The 12,995-nt window shown below is 45.4% G+C and overlaps 1 protein-coding gene and 1 non-coding gene across 6 annotated transcripts in view; one reads left to right on the top strand and one right to left on the bottom strand.

Annotated features, from left to right (window-relative positions):
• The window catches only part of LOC107157776 (SAP30 binding protein), a 40,924-nt gene that overhangs the window by 20,543 nt on the left and 7,386 nt on the right, over nucleotides 1–12,995 (top strand). For 4 of the 5 annotated variants that reach the window (XM_048797860.1, XM_048797859.1, XM_015504184.2 and 1 more), the window contains 2 exons: nucleotides 3,513–3,555; nucleotides 11,873–11,961. The exons of the other annotated variant lie outside the window; for it this stretch is intronic. In XM_048797860.1, the coding sequence (XP_048653817.1) occupies nucleotides 3,513–3,555; nucleotides 11,873–11,961 (132 nt within the window). The remainder of the gene's footprint in view (nucleotides 1–3,512; nucleotides 3,556–11,872; nucleotides 11,962–12,995) is intronic. 5 annotated transcript variants of the gene reach the window in all.
• Nucleotides 4,487–4,559, bottom strand: Trnam-cau. The gene has a single exon. It is a non-coding gene; the product is annotated as a tRNA-Met (tRNA).

Raw genomic sequence — 12,995 nt, 5'->3', positions numbered from 1 at the left:
GATGTTCCTCTGGGTCTTTGTTTTTACTGTGACAGTCTCCCTCCGCTTTCTACCCTTTCTTCCACTGTATGGAGGTCCTTGTGGAATCATGTTGCTACTGTCAGAATAGTGCCTGTTTTCATTTAGTGAAACTTGCTTCAATGGATGGGCGTAAGTGGTCCTGAAAGCATCTTGGGATGTTTATCACCGTCTTCAGTGATTCCTACTTTCTGCCAAGACTTCCTCAGTGGTGTTTTAAATCTGGACCCATCTCCATTGAAGTACAGGTGATGCTGTGCCTCTGGTCTTATGCTCAGATATGGAGGGAACCTGATTTGTCAGAGTGGGCACCATAAGAGCCATAAGAACTTGGTTTGTTTTCTCAGAAGCAGCTCTATGCATTAATGTGCCCAGGGCTAAGCAAGCTCACACCCAGCTTTTTGGTCTCAGGGCAGAAGAATTACCTTCCAAAAACAGAACAGGGTGTGGCCAGCAGGAGGTAGATTCCCACTGTGGATTCTCCAGAACCTTCCAGGTTCCAAGGGTGCCTATAACACCAATGGGCTCCAGAAATCTTAGGAGATCTCCAAAGATCTTACATCCTAGGAGATCTTAGCGCCATGTTTCTGGCCCCTTCCTGAAGCCCACTGCCTCATATGGCTTTGAAGATATGCAGGCTCATTTATGCATTCGATTTATGGGATTAAGGCAGGAGAATCTTCTCACATTTGGAATAAGGTCCATGGTCCATTGGTCAGCACTTTGTTTGGAGTCACCAAAAGTTGGAGGCCCGTGGAACCAAGTTCCACTGAGGTAGGTCAGGTGAACCTGTGTTTTGGATGTAAAATACAAGTTCTAGCACCTTAGCTGGGTGCTCTCTGGCATACCCCATTCTTGGTCTAACAGAGTAGAAAGTAAGGACTAGATCAGTTCACAAATGGAAACCAACTGCCCAGTTTTTCTTTTCTTTTCTTTCTTTTTTTTTAAAGCTTTTTTAAAAATATTAATTAATTTATTTATTTATTTTAGGTGTAGATGGACACAACACAATGCCTTTATTTTTATGTGGTGCTGAGGATTGAACCACCTGCACTAGGCGAGCGCTCTACCGCTGAGCCACAATCCCAGCCCCCCACTGCCCGGTTTACCTTTCTCTTTTAGTTAACATGTAAAATAACTAGAGTCATACAGCAAAACAATATAAGAGGAAAATACACAAATATACTTCCTGTCTGGTTTTTGCCCCATCATTTTCTTCCTCAGATATGACTAAAGAACCTCAGCTAAGCCAGCCAGGCATGTGTGAAATGCAGGATTCATTCCTCATCACCACACACACCTCCTCCCCTCCCATCTCAGGTCACAAAGGTCATAAGAAGCCATGGGGAGGCTCCTGAACTTTTACTGTACTTAGGGAGCCCTTTAAGTGACATTTGCATGTTTGGTGACCAGCTTCCTGTCACTCAGATGGACACTGGATTAGGATTTCAGTGACTATCAAGCCTCCTTCCTCAACTCTGCATATTTGTCCATGAAAGGAGAGTGGCAGGAAACAGGACCTTGGAAAACAGTGAGTTTGGGGCCCTTAGAGTTCACAGGTCAGTCCCCTGTATTGGCTGGGGGAGGTAGGATGTACCCAGATGATGTTTCCCACAATCAGCACCAAGAAGGCTGTCCCCTAGAGTAAAAATGTAAGAAAATTTTACAGTCCCACATTTTGTTACTGACCACTCTTTAATAATGGTTTCTTCAGTTACTTCTACAAAGGGATTGTTGTTGGTCCCCTGAGAGATTGGTGCTCTTTATAAAGCAGCTGATTTATGACTCCAACCTGAACTTGACATGGCAGTGCTCCAGGCCTGCCTCCCGCCTTCCTCTACCCTAGCCCTCTTTCCTCTTTGCCCACCTGATTGGCAGGGGGTGGGTGCCTAGAAGGTGGGTTGCTAAGCAGCCTGGCTTTAACATTGTGCCCTTGCAGTTTGGATGAATAGCTGCAGTGTTTAGAAGAGAGAGAGGATTTTGGTCTGTCTGTTAATCAGGAGGGACTTTTTTGGGGAAGGGGTTAAGCACTTGTAGTCTGGTCTTGGCACATGGCCATAGCTTGGGCGGGAATTTGGTAACCCTCACGGTGCCTTCCCTTCTGAGATGCAGGGTGAATGGAGTCCAGAGCTCTGTGGCGGTTCCCATGTGAAGATCTTGTTGCAGAGTTGTCACTGTCTTATCTCCCCCCTCACCAAGCAAAGGAAAGGAAATGAGATCCAACAACATTCTGTGAACTCAGCTTTTTCTGTTTTGATCATTAACTTGTAGTGGCACTTGAGATCACTGACCTTACTGGTCAGTAGGAAACAGGTATGTTCTTGCCATTTTATGTTCCTGCTGTGTCAGGAACTTGTAATATGGGGCTTAGATTGTCACCTTTGCCTTCTCATCCATTGATTTGTTTTAGATGAAGCATTTACTCTGGTGCAGTGAGGTAAGCAGTTTTCTGATAAGAAGCCTTTGTTGGACTGGGATCGTGGCTCAGTTGGTAGAGCGGTTGCCTTGCATGTGTGAGGCACTGGGTTCTATTCTCAGCACCACATATAAGTAAATAAATTAAAAACAACAACTAAAAAATTTAAAAAATAAAAAGAAGCCTTTGTATTTAGGTTTCTACAGGATGAAATGGGAGTAACTGTCGACTTGCATTAAGTATTAAGGAAAGGGCTGGGGATGTGGCTCAAGTGGTAGCGCGCTCGCCTGGCATGCATGTGGCCTGGGTTCGATCCTCAGCACCACATACAAACAATGATGTTGTGTCCGCCAAAAACTGAAAAATAAATATTAAAAAATTCTCTCTCAAGTATTAAGGAAAAACTTTTCGTTAGAGAGAATATACAACCAAAGAATGCTGCCTGGAACTGGGACCTCATTTGGTCCCTTATTAAAGGCATGCTGTACACATGCTCTGGGGTTCTGTGAGCTGCTCCTTTATCCTTACGTAAAGACTCCTTTTTTGACTTGAGCTAAACATGAAACTCGAAGAGTAACTAATCTCACGTCTCAATCTTGGGAGCGGGATATTATGAAGAAGTACCCCTTACTTCCTTTGTGCCAGCAGTCTCAGTAATATACTCTGCGGCACTGCCTAGGCTCTGGAGGAAGAGGCAGCCAGGATCTTGAGCTCTACTGCTTCAGGGTACAGGGGGCTTCCTGAGCCCAAGGGAGCAGCAGGCATGGTTCAGGTCATACAGGTGGCCCAGGCAGGAATGCTGCTGTGTTGGCTCTCCTCAACATCAGTTGGAACTGCTCCTTGCTGGAAGCCATGGAAGAAGACTAACACGGCACTCTGGAGTATCCCAACTGATATAAGGAAGAAGGGGTAGGAGGCTCTGGGATCCCAGAAGCCCCCAAAGCACTGCTCCCCTTCATTTAGTGCCACTGCTATAATTTTCCCTCTTCTCCTTCCCTAAAAAAATCAGGCATTTCCTGAAGAGAGGGACTGGCTCAGGGGCCTGATCTTACCTCTGTGTGTTATTTCTCTTCTGCAGGATAACACAGAAGTAGAGAAGCGAGATCCCCAAGAACTAGTTGGTAAGTATGCAGGAGAGCTGGGGGCATACTTGTAACCCTTGCCCTGTGAGCAAACCAGCTTCTGGCTATGCCAGCCTCTGCTCCTTGGGGCTTTTCTCATCTATGAGCATCCTCCCTTCAGACTCCCTCTTAGGGCCTTTGGCATTTTCTAGAATGACTGAGACCCCCCCCCCCAAAGCAGTTCTTCATTGAATAATATTCATGGTACATCTTATTGGGGTTTCCTAAGTTGCTAATATATCAGGAGGGGGTTCCAGGTCCCCATCAGCTGGGAGCTTTGTTTCTTTCCCTTGTGCCCTGGGTCCTTTCTTTGCCTTTGTTCTCCTCCCCCTCCACTGGTGTTCACGTTGCTCACAGAGTCAGCATATGGCCTTTGCTGGAATTTTGCTTTGTCCCCAGGCAAGAACATGTCCTGAAACTCATGAGTTTGGGGCCCTTGGTGAGAGACAGAGCCGTTTCTGGAAATTTCGTACCGTCCACCTCCTTTGCCAATCCCAGCCTCTAATCCCATTAGAAAGTTTCTTAGCTCCTTTAATTTGGCCATGGACATTATTGGATCCAAAAGCCTTACCCAAGGGAATTTTCCAGTGAATCCAGGCCTCTCAGCAGTGTCAACCCTCCCTCTCTATGGCAGCTGTTACCTGCCTGTCCCAGTGATGTTTACAAAGCAGATTTTTTTCTTCTTCCCAGGGACACCTATAGAACCTGCCCTTGTACACCCATGTTGGCATTGAAGGCTCACTCCTAGTCCCGAGTTTTCTTTTTTTTTTTTTAAGAGAGATTTTTTAATATTTATTTTTTAGTTTTCGGCGGACACAACATCTTTCTTTGTATGTGGTGCTGAGGNCCGAGTTTTTTTTTTTTTTTTTTTTTTTTCACTTTTTTTAGTTGTAGATGGACACAATATCTTTATTTTTATTTATTTACTTTTATGTGGTGCTGAGGATCGAACCCAGGACCTCATGCGTATGAGGCAAGCGCTCTACCACTGAGCTACAACCCCAGCCCAATATTTATTGTTTTTTTTTTTTTTAGTTTTCGGCGGACACAGCATCTTTATTTTATTTGTATGTGGTGCTGAGTGATTGAACCCAGGGCCCCCTGCTTGCCAGACGAGCGCGCTACCGCTTGAGCCACATCCCCAGCCCTAGTCCCAAGTTTTCAGATCACACAGAGACTTGTCCAGAAAGTGCTCCTCCAGCCTCCCTTCCACTTGTTTTTTCTCTAAGTAGGATCCTTTTGCTGGGGGTGGGGAGGAGGAAGAGTTTATTTGGCAACTCTCAGTTTCAGGGGTCTGAGTCCATAGACAGCCGGCTCCATTCCTTGGGACTTGAAGTGAGGCCGAACATCATGACAGAAGATAATGGCAGAGGGAAGTGGCTCACATGATGAGCAGGAAGCAGAGAGACTGTACTTGTCAGATACAAAAACATATCCCAAAGGCATGCCCCCACCTCCTTCAGCCGCACCCTACCTGCCTTCAGTTACCACTCAGTTAATCCCCATCATGAATTAATTCACTGATAAGGTTAAGCCTTGTAAAACCCAGTCATTTCTCATTTAAACTTTCTTCCGTTGTTTCACACATAAGCTTTTGGAGGACACCTAATCTAAACCATAATGCTGTTCAGTGCCACCCCAGTTCTCAGCAGGATTCTGCTTTGATCCCTGGGCTCTCTAATGGGTGGAATTTGAATCCTCCAAACCTGTAATGGCCCCGGGTTTTCCTAAGTCCTAGCTAGAGTTTGCTTAAAATTGAGAGACTTGCAACATCAGGGGCAGTAGTTTCCTTCTAGACCAGAAGAGGCAGAGTATGTCAGCTAGGGAGCCAAGGGCCTGTCCCTAGTGAGTAATCTGTAGGGCCAGGTGTGGCAAGAGCCTCAGCCTCTTCCTTCAGAACCCCACCTGATCTTTCTGTTTATTATTAAGAAGCTTCAAGGCTGGAGGTCAGAGAGCAGCCTGTCTGTGAGCCATCATGGCAGTGCCCTCCACTCACTAGCAGTGTCTGGCACATGACACAGTGTGTATGAGAGCTTAGCTCCCAACTTCTTTCACAGCCAACTGAGCACTGTTTCTCTCTGCCATGTTTGTTTATTTGTTTTGGTACTGGAAATTTAACCCAGGGGCACTTTACCACTGAGCTACATCCTAGATCCCCCCCCCCTCAACTTTTTTGACCTTTTATTATGAGACAGGGTCCCCTAAGTTGCTTAAGGCTTAAGTTGCTGAAGCTGGCCTTGAACTTGTGATCTGGAATTACAGGTTTGTACTGCCTATACCCAACTCCATGCCACACTTTAAAAATAGTTTTGTTGAGCTGGATGCTGAGATTCACATCTGTAATCCCAGCAATTTGGCAGGCTGAGGCAGGAGGATTGCAAATTTGAGGCCAGCCTCAGAAACTTAACAAGACACTGTCTCAAAAAACTGGTCAGCTTAGGAGGCTGAGGCAGGAAGATCACAAGTTCAAAGCCAGCCTCAGCAATTTAGCAAGGCTCCAAGCAATTTAGTGAGACCCAATCTCAAAATAAAAAGGATTGGGTTCAATCCCTGCTACCAAAAAAGTAATGAACTGGGAATGTAGCTGAATAGTAAAGCACCTCTGGTTCAATCTCCAGTACCAAATACATAAATAATGAAAAAATAAAAATAGTTTGGTTGAACTGTGCAAGGTGGAAGAGACAGTATTTGAAGCTACTTGGGAGGCTGAGCAGGAGAGTCACAATCTGATGCAAGCTTGGACAACTTCAAGGCCAGCCTGGGCAACTTAACGAGACCCTTAGTAAGTTGGTGAGACCCTGTCTTAAATAAAAAATTTAAAGGCCTAGAACCAGTGGTAAATCACACCTGGATTCCATCACCAGTAACCCCCTCCGAAAAAAATAAAGGAGCTTTGTTGAGGTTTATTTTATAATTTTCAAAGTAAAATTCGCTGGTTTTAAGTGTGCCATTTGATGAATTTTGACAGCTGTGTATAGTTGTATTATCCCCTCCACCTTCACAAGACAGGATGTTTCCATCCCTCCAAAATGTTCCCTTATGCTCCACCACTATTTGCAGACCATTTCTTCTCCTGGCTTCAGGCGAGAAGTGATCCACTCTCTTTGGAAGTTCTGCCTATTTTAGAATTTCTTTTTTTTTTTTTAAGAGAGATTTTTTAATATTTATTTTTTAGTTTTCGGCGGACACAACATCTTTCTTTGTATGTGGTGCTGAGGATCGAACCCGGGCCGCATGCATGCCAGGCGAGCGCGCTACCACTTGAGCCACATCCCCAGCCCCCTAGAATTTCATATAAGTCAGAATTTATTGATGTTTTGGGCTAGATCACTCCCTGTTAAGGGGGCATCCTGTGCATTTAGGATATTTAGCATGGCATTAGTTTCTACCCACTAAATGCCAGGAGCATTCTCTCCTTCTTCCCCAAATGTGGTGGCAAAATGTTATCTCCAAAGGTACAGAAGCACCCCCAGTTGAGAACTGCTAATACAAATAGATCGTAGTTTTCCTGACTGGCTTCCTTTACTTGTCTTGATACTTCTGAGATTCATCCATGTCGTTGAGCATGTCCATCGTTTACTTCTTTTTATTGCTAAGGAACATGCTTGTAAGGTATACTACAGTTGTTTGTGTATTCGTTCACCCACCGAGGACACAAATGCCGCACAGTTTTGAACTGTCTGACCACTTCTCATTAAGGAGTAGCTAGGTCAGCTCTTCACTGAGCATGCAAGCTTGGACAACTTTTAGTTTAATGGAGAGTAGATTCCATTCATGATGCCATGCTTGTCAAGCTCCTCTGTATGAACTTGGCTCCTGTACCTGAACTTAACTCCTCTAGATATCAGGACTTAACGTTGCTCACTGGATGTGGGAAACATTTTCAAACATGTAGACAGCCCTACCTTTAAAAAAGCAATCAAGAACGCTGAGAGTCCAATTCATAGGTGAGGTATCTCTAGTACTGTAACTCCTGACAGAGCTGTCCATACCCACCAGGGGCCCCACCATTGCTCCATAGGTGCCAGAAACAGAGGTACTGGAGTGACACCCCCAGTGAGTTCTCCATGCCAATCATGAACTGGAAATATCCCCCCCCACCTCCTGCTTGTAGCCCCCCACAACACCCTGCAGACATCCTCAGGTCTCCCAGTCTTGCTGCTCTACTTGCTCCCTGCCACTTCATAGGCCTACCTGGCAGCTATGGATACTGGGGATGTTTTCTGACATGGGCAGGGCCCAGGGGTGATGTGTGCTGATGCAGGCTCCTTAAATCCTAAGTTGCAGCTGCCCACCCAGACTGTCCCCAGAAGACCCAGGCAGCAGCCACACATGTGGTTGTTGTCCTGAGTGTCTGAGGACACACTGCTAAATGTATTTCCTGGGAAGATGGTTCAGAGTTCTGGCTGCTTGTAGCAAGATACAGAGTTGATGTCATTTTTATTGGATTCATTCTGGAACTTAGGAAAGAGAATCACTGAAAAATTGCTTCTAAAATCCGTGGGATAACTTTTGTTTTCCCAAGTTTGTCCCTTTATTGTCAGTTACTTCCTAGTAATTCTTGTTTCTAGCCCAGAGCTCAGAGGGGTTTCCCTTTTGTCATGCTATCTACCATTTGCACCCTGGAGGTTGGTGGGGTTGCTATGGCAACAGTGTCACACCCTGTTTTTCTAAAAGACTTTCCTGGCAAATGCCAAAGGGCATTCTTTGTCTCCCTGTCACATGTACACATTGTCACATTGTGGCTCTAGTCTTGGGAAGAACTTAACCTTCCTTGTTTCTGTGCCCAGTGCCTGCCAAGGCCTCCTTGCTTTTGTTGATGATGTTCATGAAATCTGAGGACCAGCTCTTCCCAGCTGCTTCCACTCTCAACTGGCCTCTGCAGCCTTTTTGAGCTCATGTCTAGAACTTCTGCTCATCCCAGGGCTGAGAGGAAGGAGGAAGTCAGGATGAGGCTTGAATCCCAGCCAGAGCAGAGTGTTACCCTTGCTTGAGGAATCAGGAGGCAGAAGGAAGGTGCTGGGCGGAGAGAATCATGTAGTCCCCTTGTGGAAACTCAGGCCAGAGCAAGACCTTTGATCTATGAGTCACCCAATCTCTGTCCTCTTGCCCCCCCTCAAAATAACAGGCCAGTACTCTGCCCTTGGAGTGTGTCCAGCAAAAATCCATTGATAACAGTAAAAATCAGCATGTGTAGTCGTGTTATAAGAGTTCCCTGGCCAGGCATGGTGGTTCGAACCTATAATCTCGCTACTTAGGAGGTTGAAGTAAGAAGATCTCATTTCAAGGCCAGCCTGGACAACTTAATGAAACCCTGTATTAAAATAAAATTCAAGCCAGGTGCAGTGGTACTTCTATAATCCTAGTGGTTCAGGAGACTGAGTCAGGAGGATTGCAAGTTCAGAGCCAGCCTTGGCAACTTAGGCCCTAAATAATTCAGTGAGACTCTCTCTCTAAATAAAATATATAAAAAGGGCTGAGTATGTTGTTCAGTGGTAAAGTGCCCCTGGGTTCAATCCCTGGTACCAAATTCAGAAAAAGCTAGGGATGTGGCTCAGTGGTAGAGCACCTGCCTATTACGTGTGAAACCCTGGGGTCAATCTCTAGATCAGTACCTTAAAAAAAAAAAAAAGCAGTAATGCTCTGGGCTTGACCCCCAGCCTTAAGGTGTTTGTAGTGTGAGCAGGCTGGAATCCCAACAGCTAGACAAGTCTGGAGGGTTTGTCTCTAGTCTAAGTAGTACAGGTGGCAGGCTCGTAGTCCCAGCTACTTAGGAAGCTGAGGTCACTTGAATCCAGAAGCTCAAGGCTTCTACAACATAGGCCTTCTACAACAAGGCCTCCACAACATAGTGAGAGCTTGTCTTTTTTAAAAATAATAATAATAATAACCAGACATGATGTTGCATGCCTGTAATCCCAGCAGCTCTGGAGGCTGAGGCAGGAGGATTGCAAGTTCAAAACCAGCCTTAGCAACTTAGCAAGGCCTTAAGTAACTCATTGAGACCCTGTCTCTAAATAAAAAATACAAAATAGTGCTGGGGATGTGGTTCAGTGGTTAAGTGCCTCTGGATTCACTCCCGATACAAAAATAATATTATCCTAGCCTTGGGAGAGGAGACCCAGAAGGCTGTTCTAGGCCAGTCTCCACAGTCCAGGAGACCACTTGTTCCCCCTAGAATTACAGGGGTGCAAAGCTAACCCATTTCTTAGAGCAGCTAAGTGGTCTAAGAAATAGGTTAGTTTTGCACCCCTGTAATTCTAGCTTTTCAGGAGGCTGAGACAGGAGGATTGCATGTTCTAGGTCAGCCTCAGCAACTTAGAGAGACACTATCTCAAAAATTAAAAAAGGACTGGGGACGGTGTTCCGTGCGAAAGTAGTCCTGGGTTCAATCTCCAGTACCACAAAAGGAAGAAATAAAGAAATGAGTTAGCCGGAGGACCTGGCACACACAGTAGGTCCTCAGAAAGTATTTGTTGGATGTTATTGGTGGTAGCTTGTTCATTCTTTCCCTTCCTCCTGCCCGCCCTGTTCTGCCTGCTATTTGTTCATTGTATGGTCCTTTTCATGAAGGAATGTTTTAAAGAGCACAGGCAGAATTTTACAACAAACAGTGCATTGTTTGAGTGATCCAGAGCAGGACTGTGGTCACCAGAGTGGCCAGAGGCTACAAGGAAGGGAGTGAGAAGAGAGGGCGAGGCTTGAGTGGGAGGCTTGGGTGGGCAGCAGCAAATCTCTGAGGGAGTCGTCCCTTGGGGGTTGTGGTTCTAATGTCAGAATCAGGCCTTTTGTTCTCAAAAATGAGTTGGGTCAAGAAAAAGACCATAAGCCAATTATCAACAGGTAATTTTTAAAAAGTGTCCTTATGCATAAACAGTTTTAGACTCTTAGAACCCAAAATCTCAGGAACCCTGAATACAGTTTCTCCCTAGGCAGGTCAGCCCAAGACAAGAAGGCTGATACTGAGCAACTCTGATTTCTAGAGTTCTAGTAGAGGTGTTTTAGAGACTACGCAGTGGGAGGCTGGAGCCAATGCACAGTGAGTTGACTTGCATGTTCCTCCCAACCATGTGTTCACTAACTTCACATTGGTAGCCTGAAATTGGCCACAGAAAGGAAATTTACACCATGGGAATTAGCAAATGCTAAGGATCCCTCTCCTCCAGCTGGTTGTTAAACATTTCCCAGCACAGCACTGGGCATATTCTTTTCTTAAAATTTAACCAGGGGCTGGGACTGTGGCTCAGTGGTAATGCACTTGCCTTGCATGTGTGAGTCACTGGGTTCGATTCTCAGTACCACATATAAATAAAATAAAGATCTATCGACAGCTAAGGGAAAAAATATTTTTAAAAAAGTTAACCAGTGGGGGCTGGGGTTGTGACTCAGTGGTAGAGCACTTGCCTCACACGTGTGAGGCACAGGGTTCGATCCCAGAACCACATATAAATAAATGAATAAAATAAAGGTCCATCAACGACTGAAAAAAAAATTTTATTTATTTTTTTTTAACGTTAACCAGTGAGGGGCTGGGGTTAGGCACTGGGTTTGATCCTCAGCACCACATGGGGGAAAAAATATATGGTTTTGTGTCCATCCATAACTAAAATATTAAAAAAAAAAAAAAAAGTTAACCAGTGGGAACCAGGCCCTGTAGTGTACACCTGTAATCTGTCTTAGGAGGCTGAGGTAGGAGGATCACAAGTTCAAGGCCAGCCTGAGCAGTTTAGTGAGACCCTGTCTCCAAAAAAAGGAGGATGGGGTGGCTGGGGATATAGCTCAGTGATAGGAGCACTTGCTTAGCAAGCTTGAAGCCCTAGATTTAATCCCCAGTACTACTCCACAAAAAAGAGAAAAAGTTAACCACTAGGACTTGGTAATACATGTTTTTCATCTAGACCTTCTACCTAAATTTCTCTTCTCCCAGGTTGACATGTGTCTGGCTCCTGATCAGCTCAGGTGACAGCAGAATACCCTATTTTATTGTTTGTTTCTTTTATTTCTCCCCACCTCCCCAGTATTGGGTGTGAACCCAGGAGAGCTCTACCACTAAGCTAAATCCCTAACCCTTTTTATATTTTATTTTGAGACAGTGTCTCACTGAGTTACTGAAGCTGGCCTCAAATTTGCATTCTTCCTACCTCAGCCTCTGGAGTCACTGGGATTATAGGCATATGCTACCCTACCCAGCTGTTTTACCATTTTCACAGCATTTATCCCTTCCTGAAAACATAAAAACGCAGCATATAAAATGTTATCTCTGTCCCCTGTCCTAATACCCTCACCTATAGAATCTTTCCCTCTAATTTCTCAACAGCCTCCTTTTCCGAAAGGGTCCGGAACATGTCGCCTGATGAAATCAAGATCCCACCAGAACCCCCTGGCAGGTGTTCTAATCATTTACAAGTAAGCACAGGGCCTGGCTGCTGAGGCCAATATGGATGAAGTGGTATGGGTTAGTTACCTGGTGGGGCCATAGCAGGGAAAAGGGACCAAGGTCCTGGGTTCAATTTCCAGCACCACAAAAAATAAATAAATGAATAAATAGGCTGCCACATGATCAGGAGCTACAGTCCTGGTTATCTCTAGCTAGCCAGATCTCAGGAATTGGCACCCATAGTTCATGGCACCTGATATCGTACTAGACTACCTTCAGCAAGGCCTATGTCCCCGCAGGAAAAAACATGCACATTTCCCTGCACGCAGTTGACCCAGTGGTAAAAAGCTGTGTTGACAAAATAAGGACATATCAGACTGTAAAGTAAATTATGCTAATGTGAAAACAGCATTTATACTTTTTATTTTCCTGCGGTACTGGAAGTGGAACCTAGGGCCTCACACATCAACCACTGGCACATCTAGCACTCTACCACTGAGCTACACCTTCAGCCAAAAGTACAGCATTTATATGGCATAACATTCCTGTCCTCATTCCTAAATTCAGATTTCAGCCATTTATTGCCTACCTTTGGCTTTGAAATCCCTAGTGGTGGGAACTGTTCATGCAGTTGCTCCTTGGCTGGCAAGACTTCTGGATTTCAGACTATACTGTGGCTTCTCTTTGTCCCTCTGCTGTGAGTGGGACCTTGTAACTAATAATAGGGCCGATGCCCAAGGCTGTGCAATTGTGGCCCTGGTTCACCTGCTTTGCCTTTGATCCTGCAGCTTCTGCTCAGTGCCTCTGGCTACTTAGCAAGCCCCTGGCACCACCCAAACGGATGGATGACTAATGGGAGTGGGGTTGAAGAATGCAGCAGACCAGGGGAGGGCTAGAGTCAGGGCTGGGGTACAGTGCAGCTTGTCTTCCTTTCACGGAAGTCTCCTCCCTTTGCTGAGTTGTCTGTTTCCCAGCACCCTCAGGATCAAGTCATCCTCCATGGCAGAAAATGGGCTCTAGCCTGTAAGGACAATTCCAAAGACCTGCCAGACAGAGCCAGATA

Source organism: Marmota marmota, unplaced genomic scaffold, assembly GCF_001458135.2.
Source record: "Marmota marmota marmota unplaced genomic scaffold, marMar, whole genome shotgun sequence".
Lineage (NCBI taxonomy): Eukaryota > Metazoa > Chordata > Mammalia > Rodentia > Sciuridae > Marmota > Marmota marmota.
Note: the sequence above shows the minus strand (reverse complement) of the source record. Positions and strands in the feature narration are given on the sequence as shown.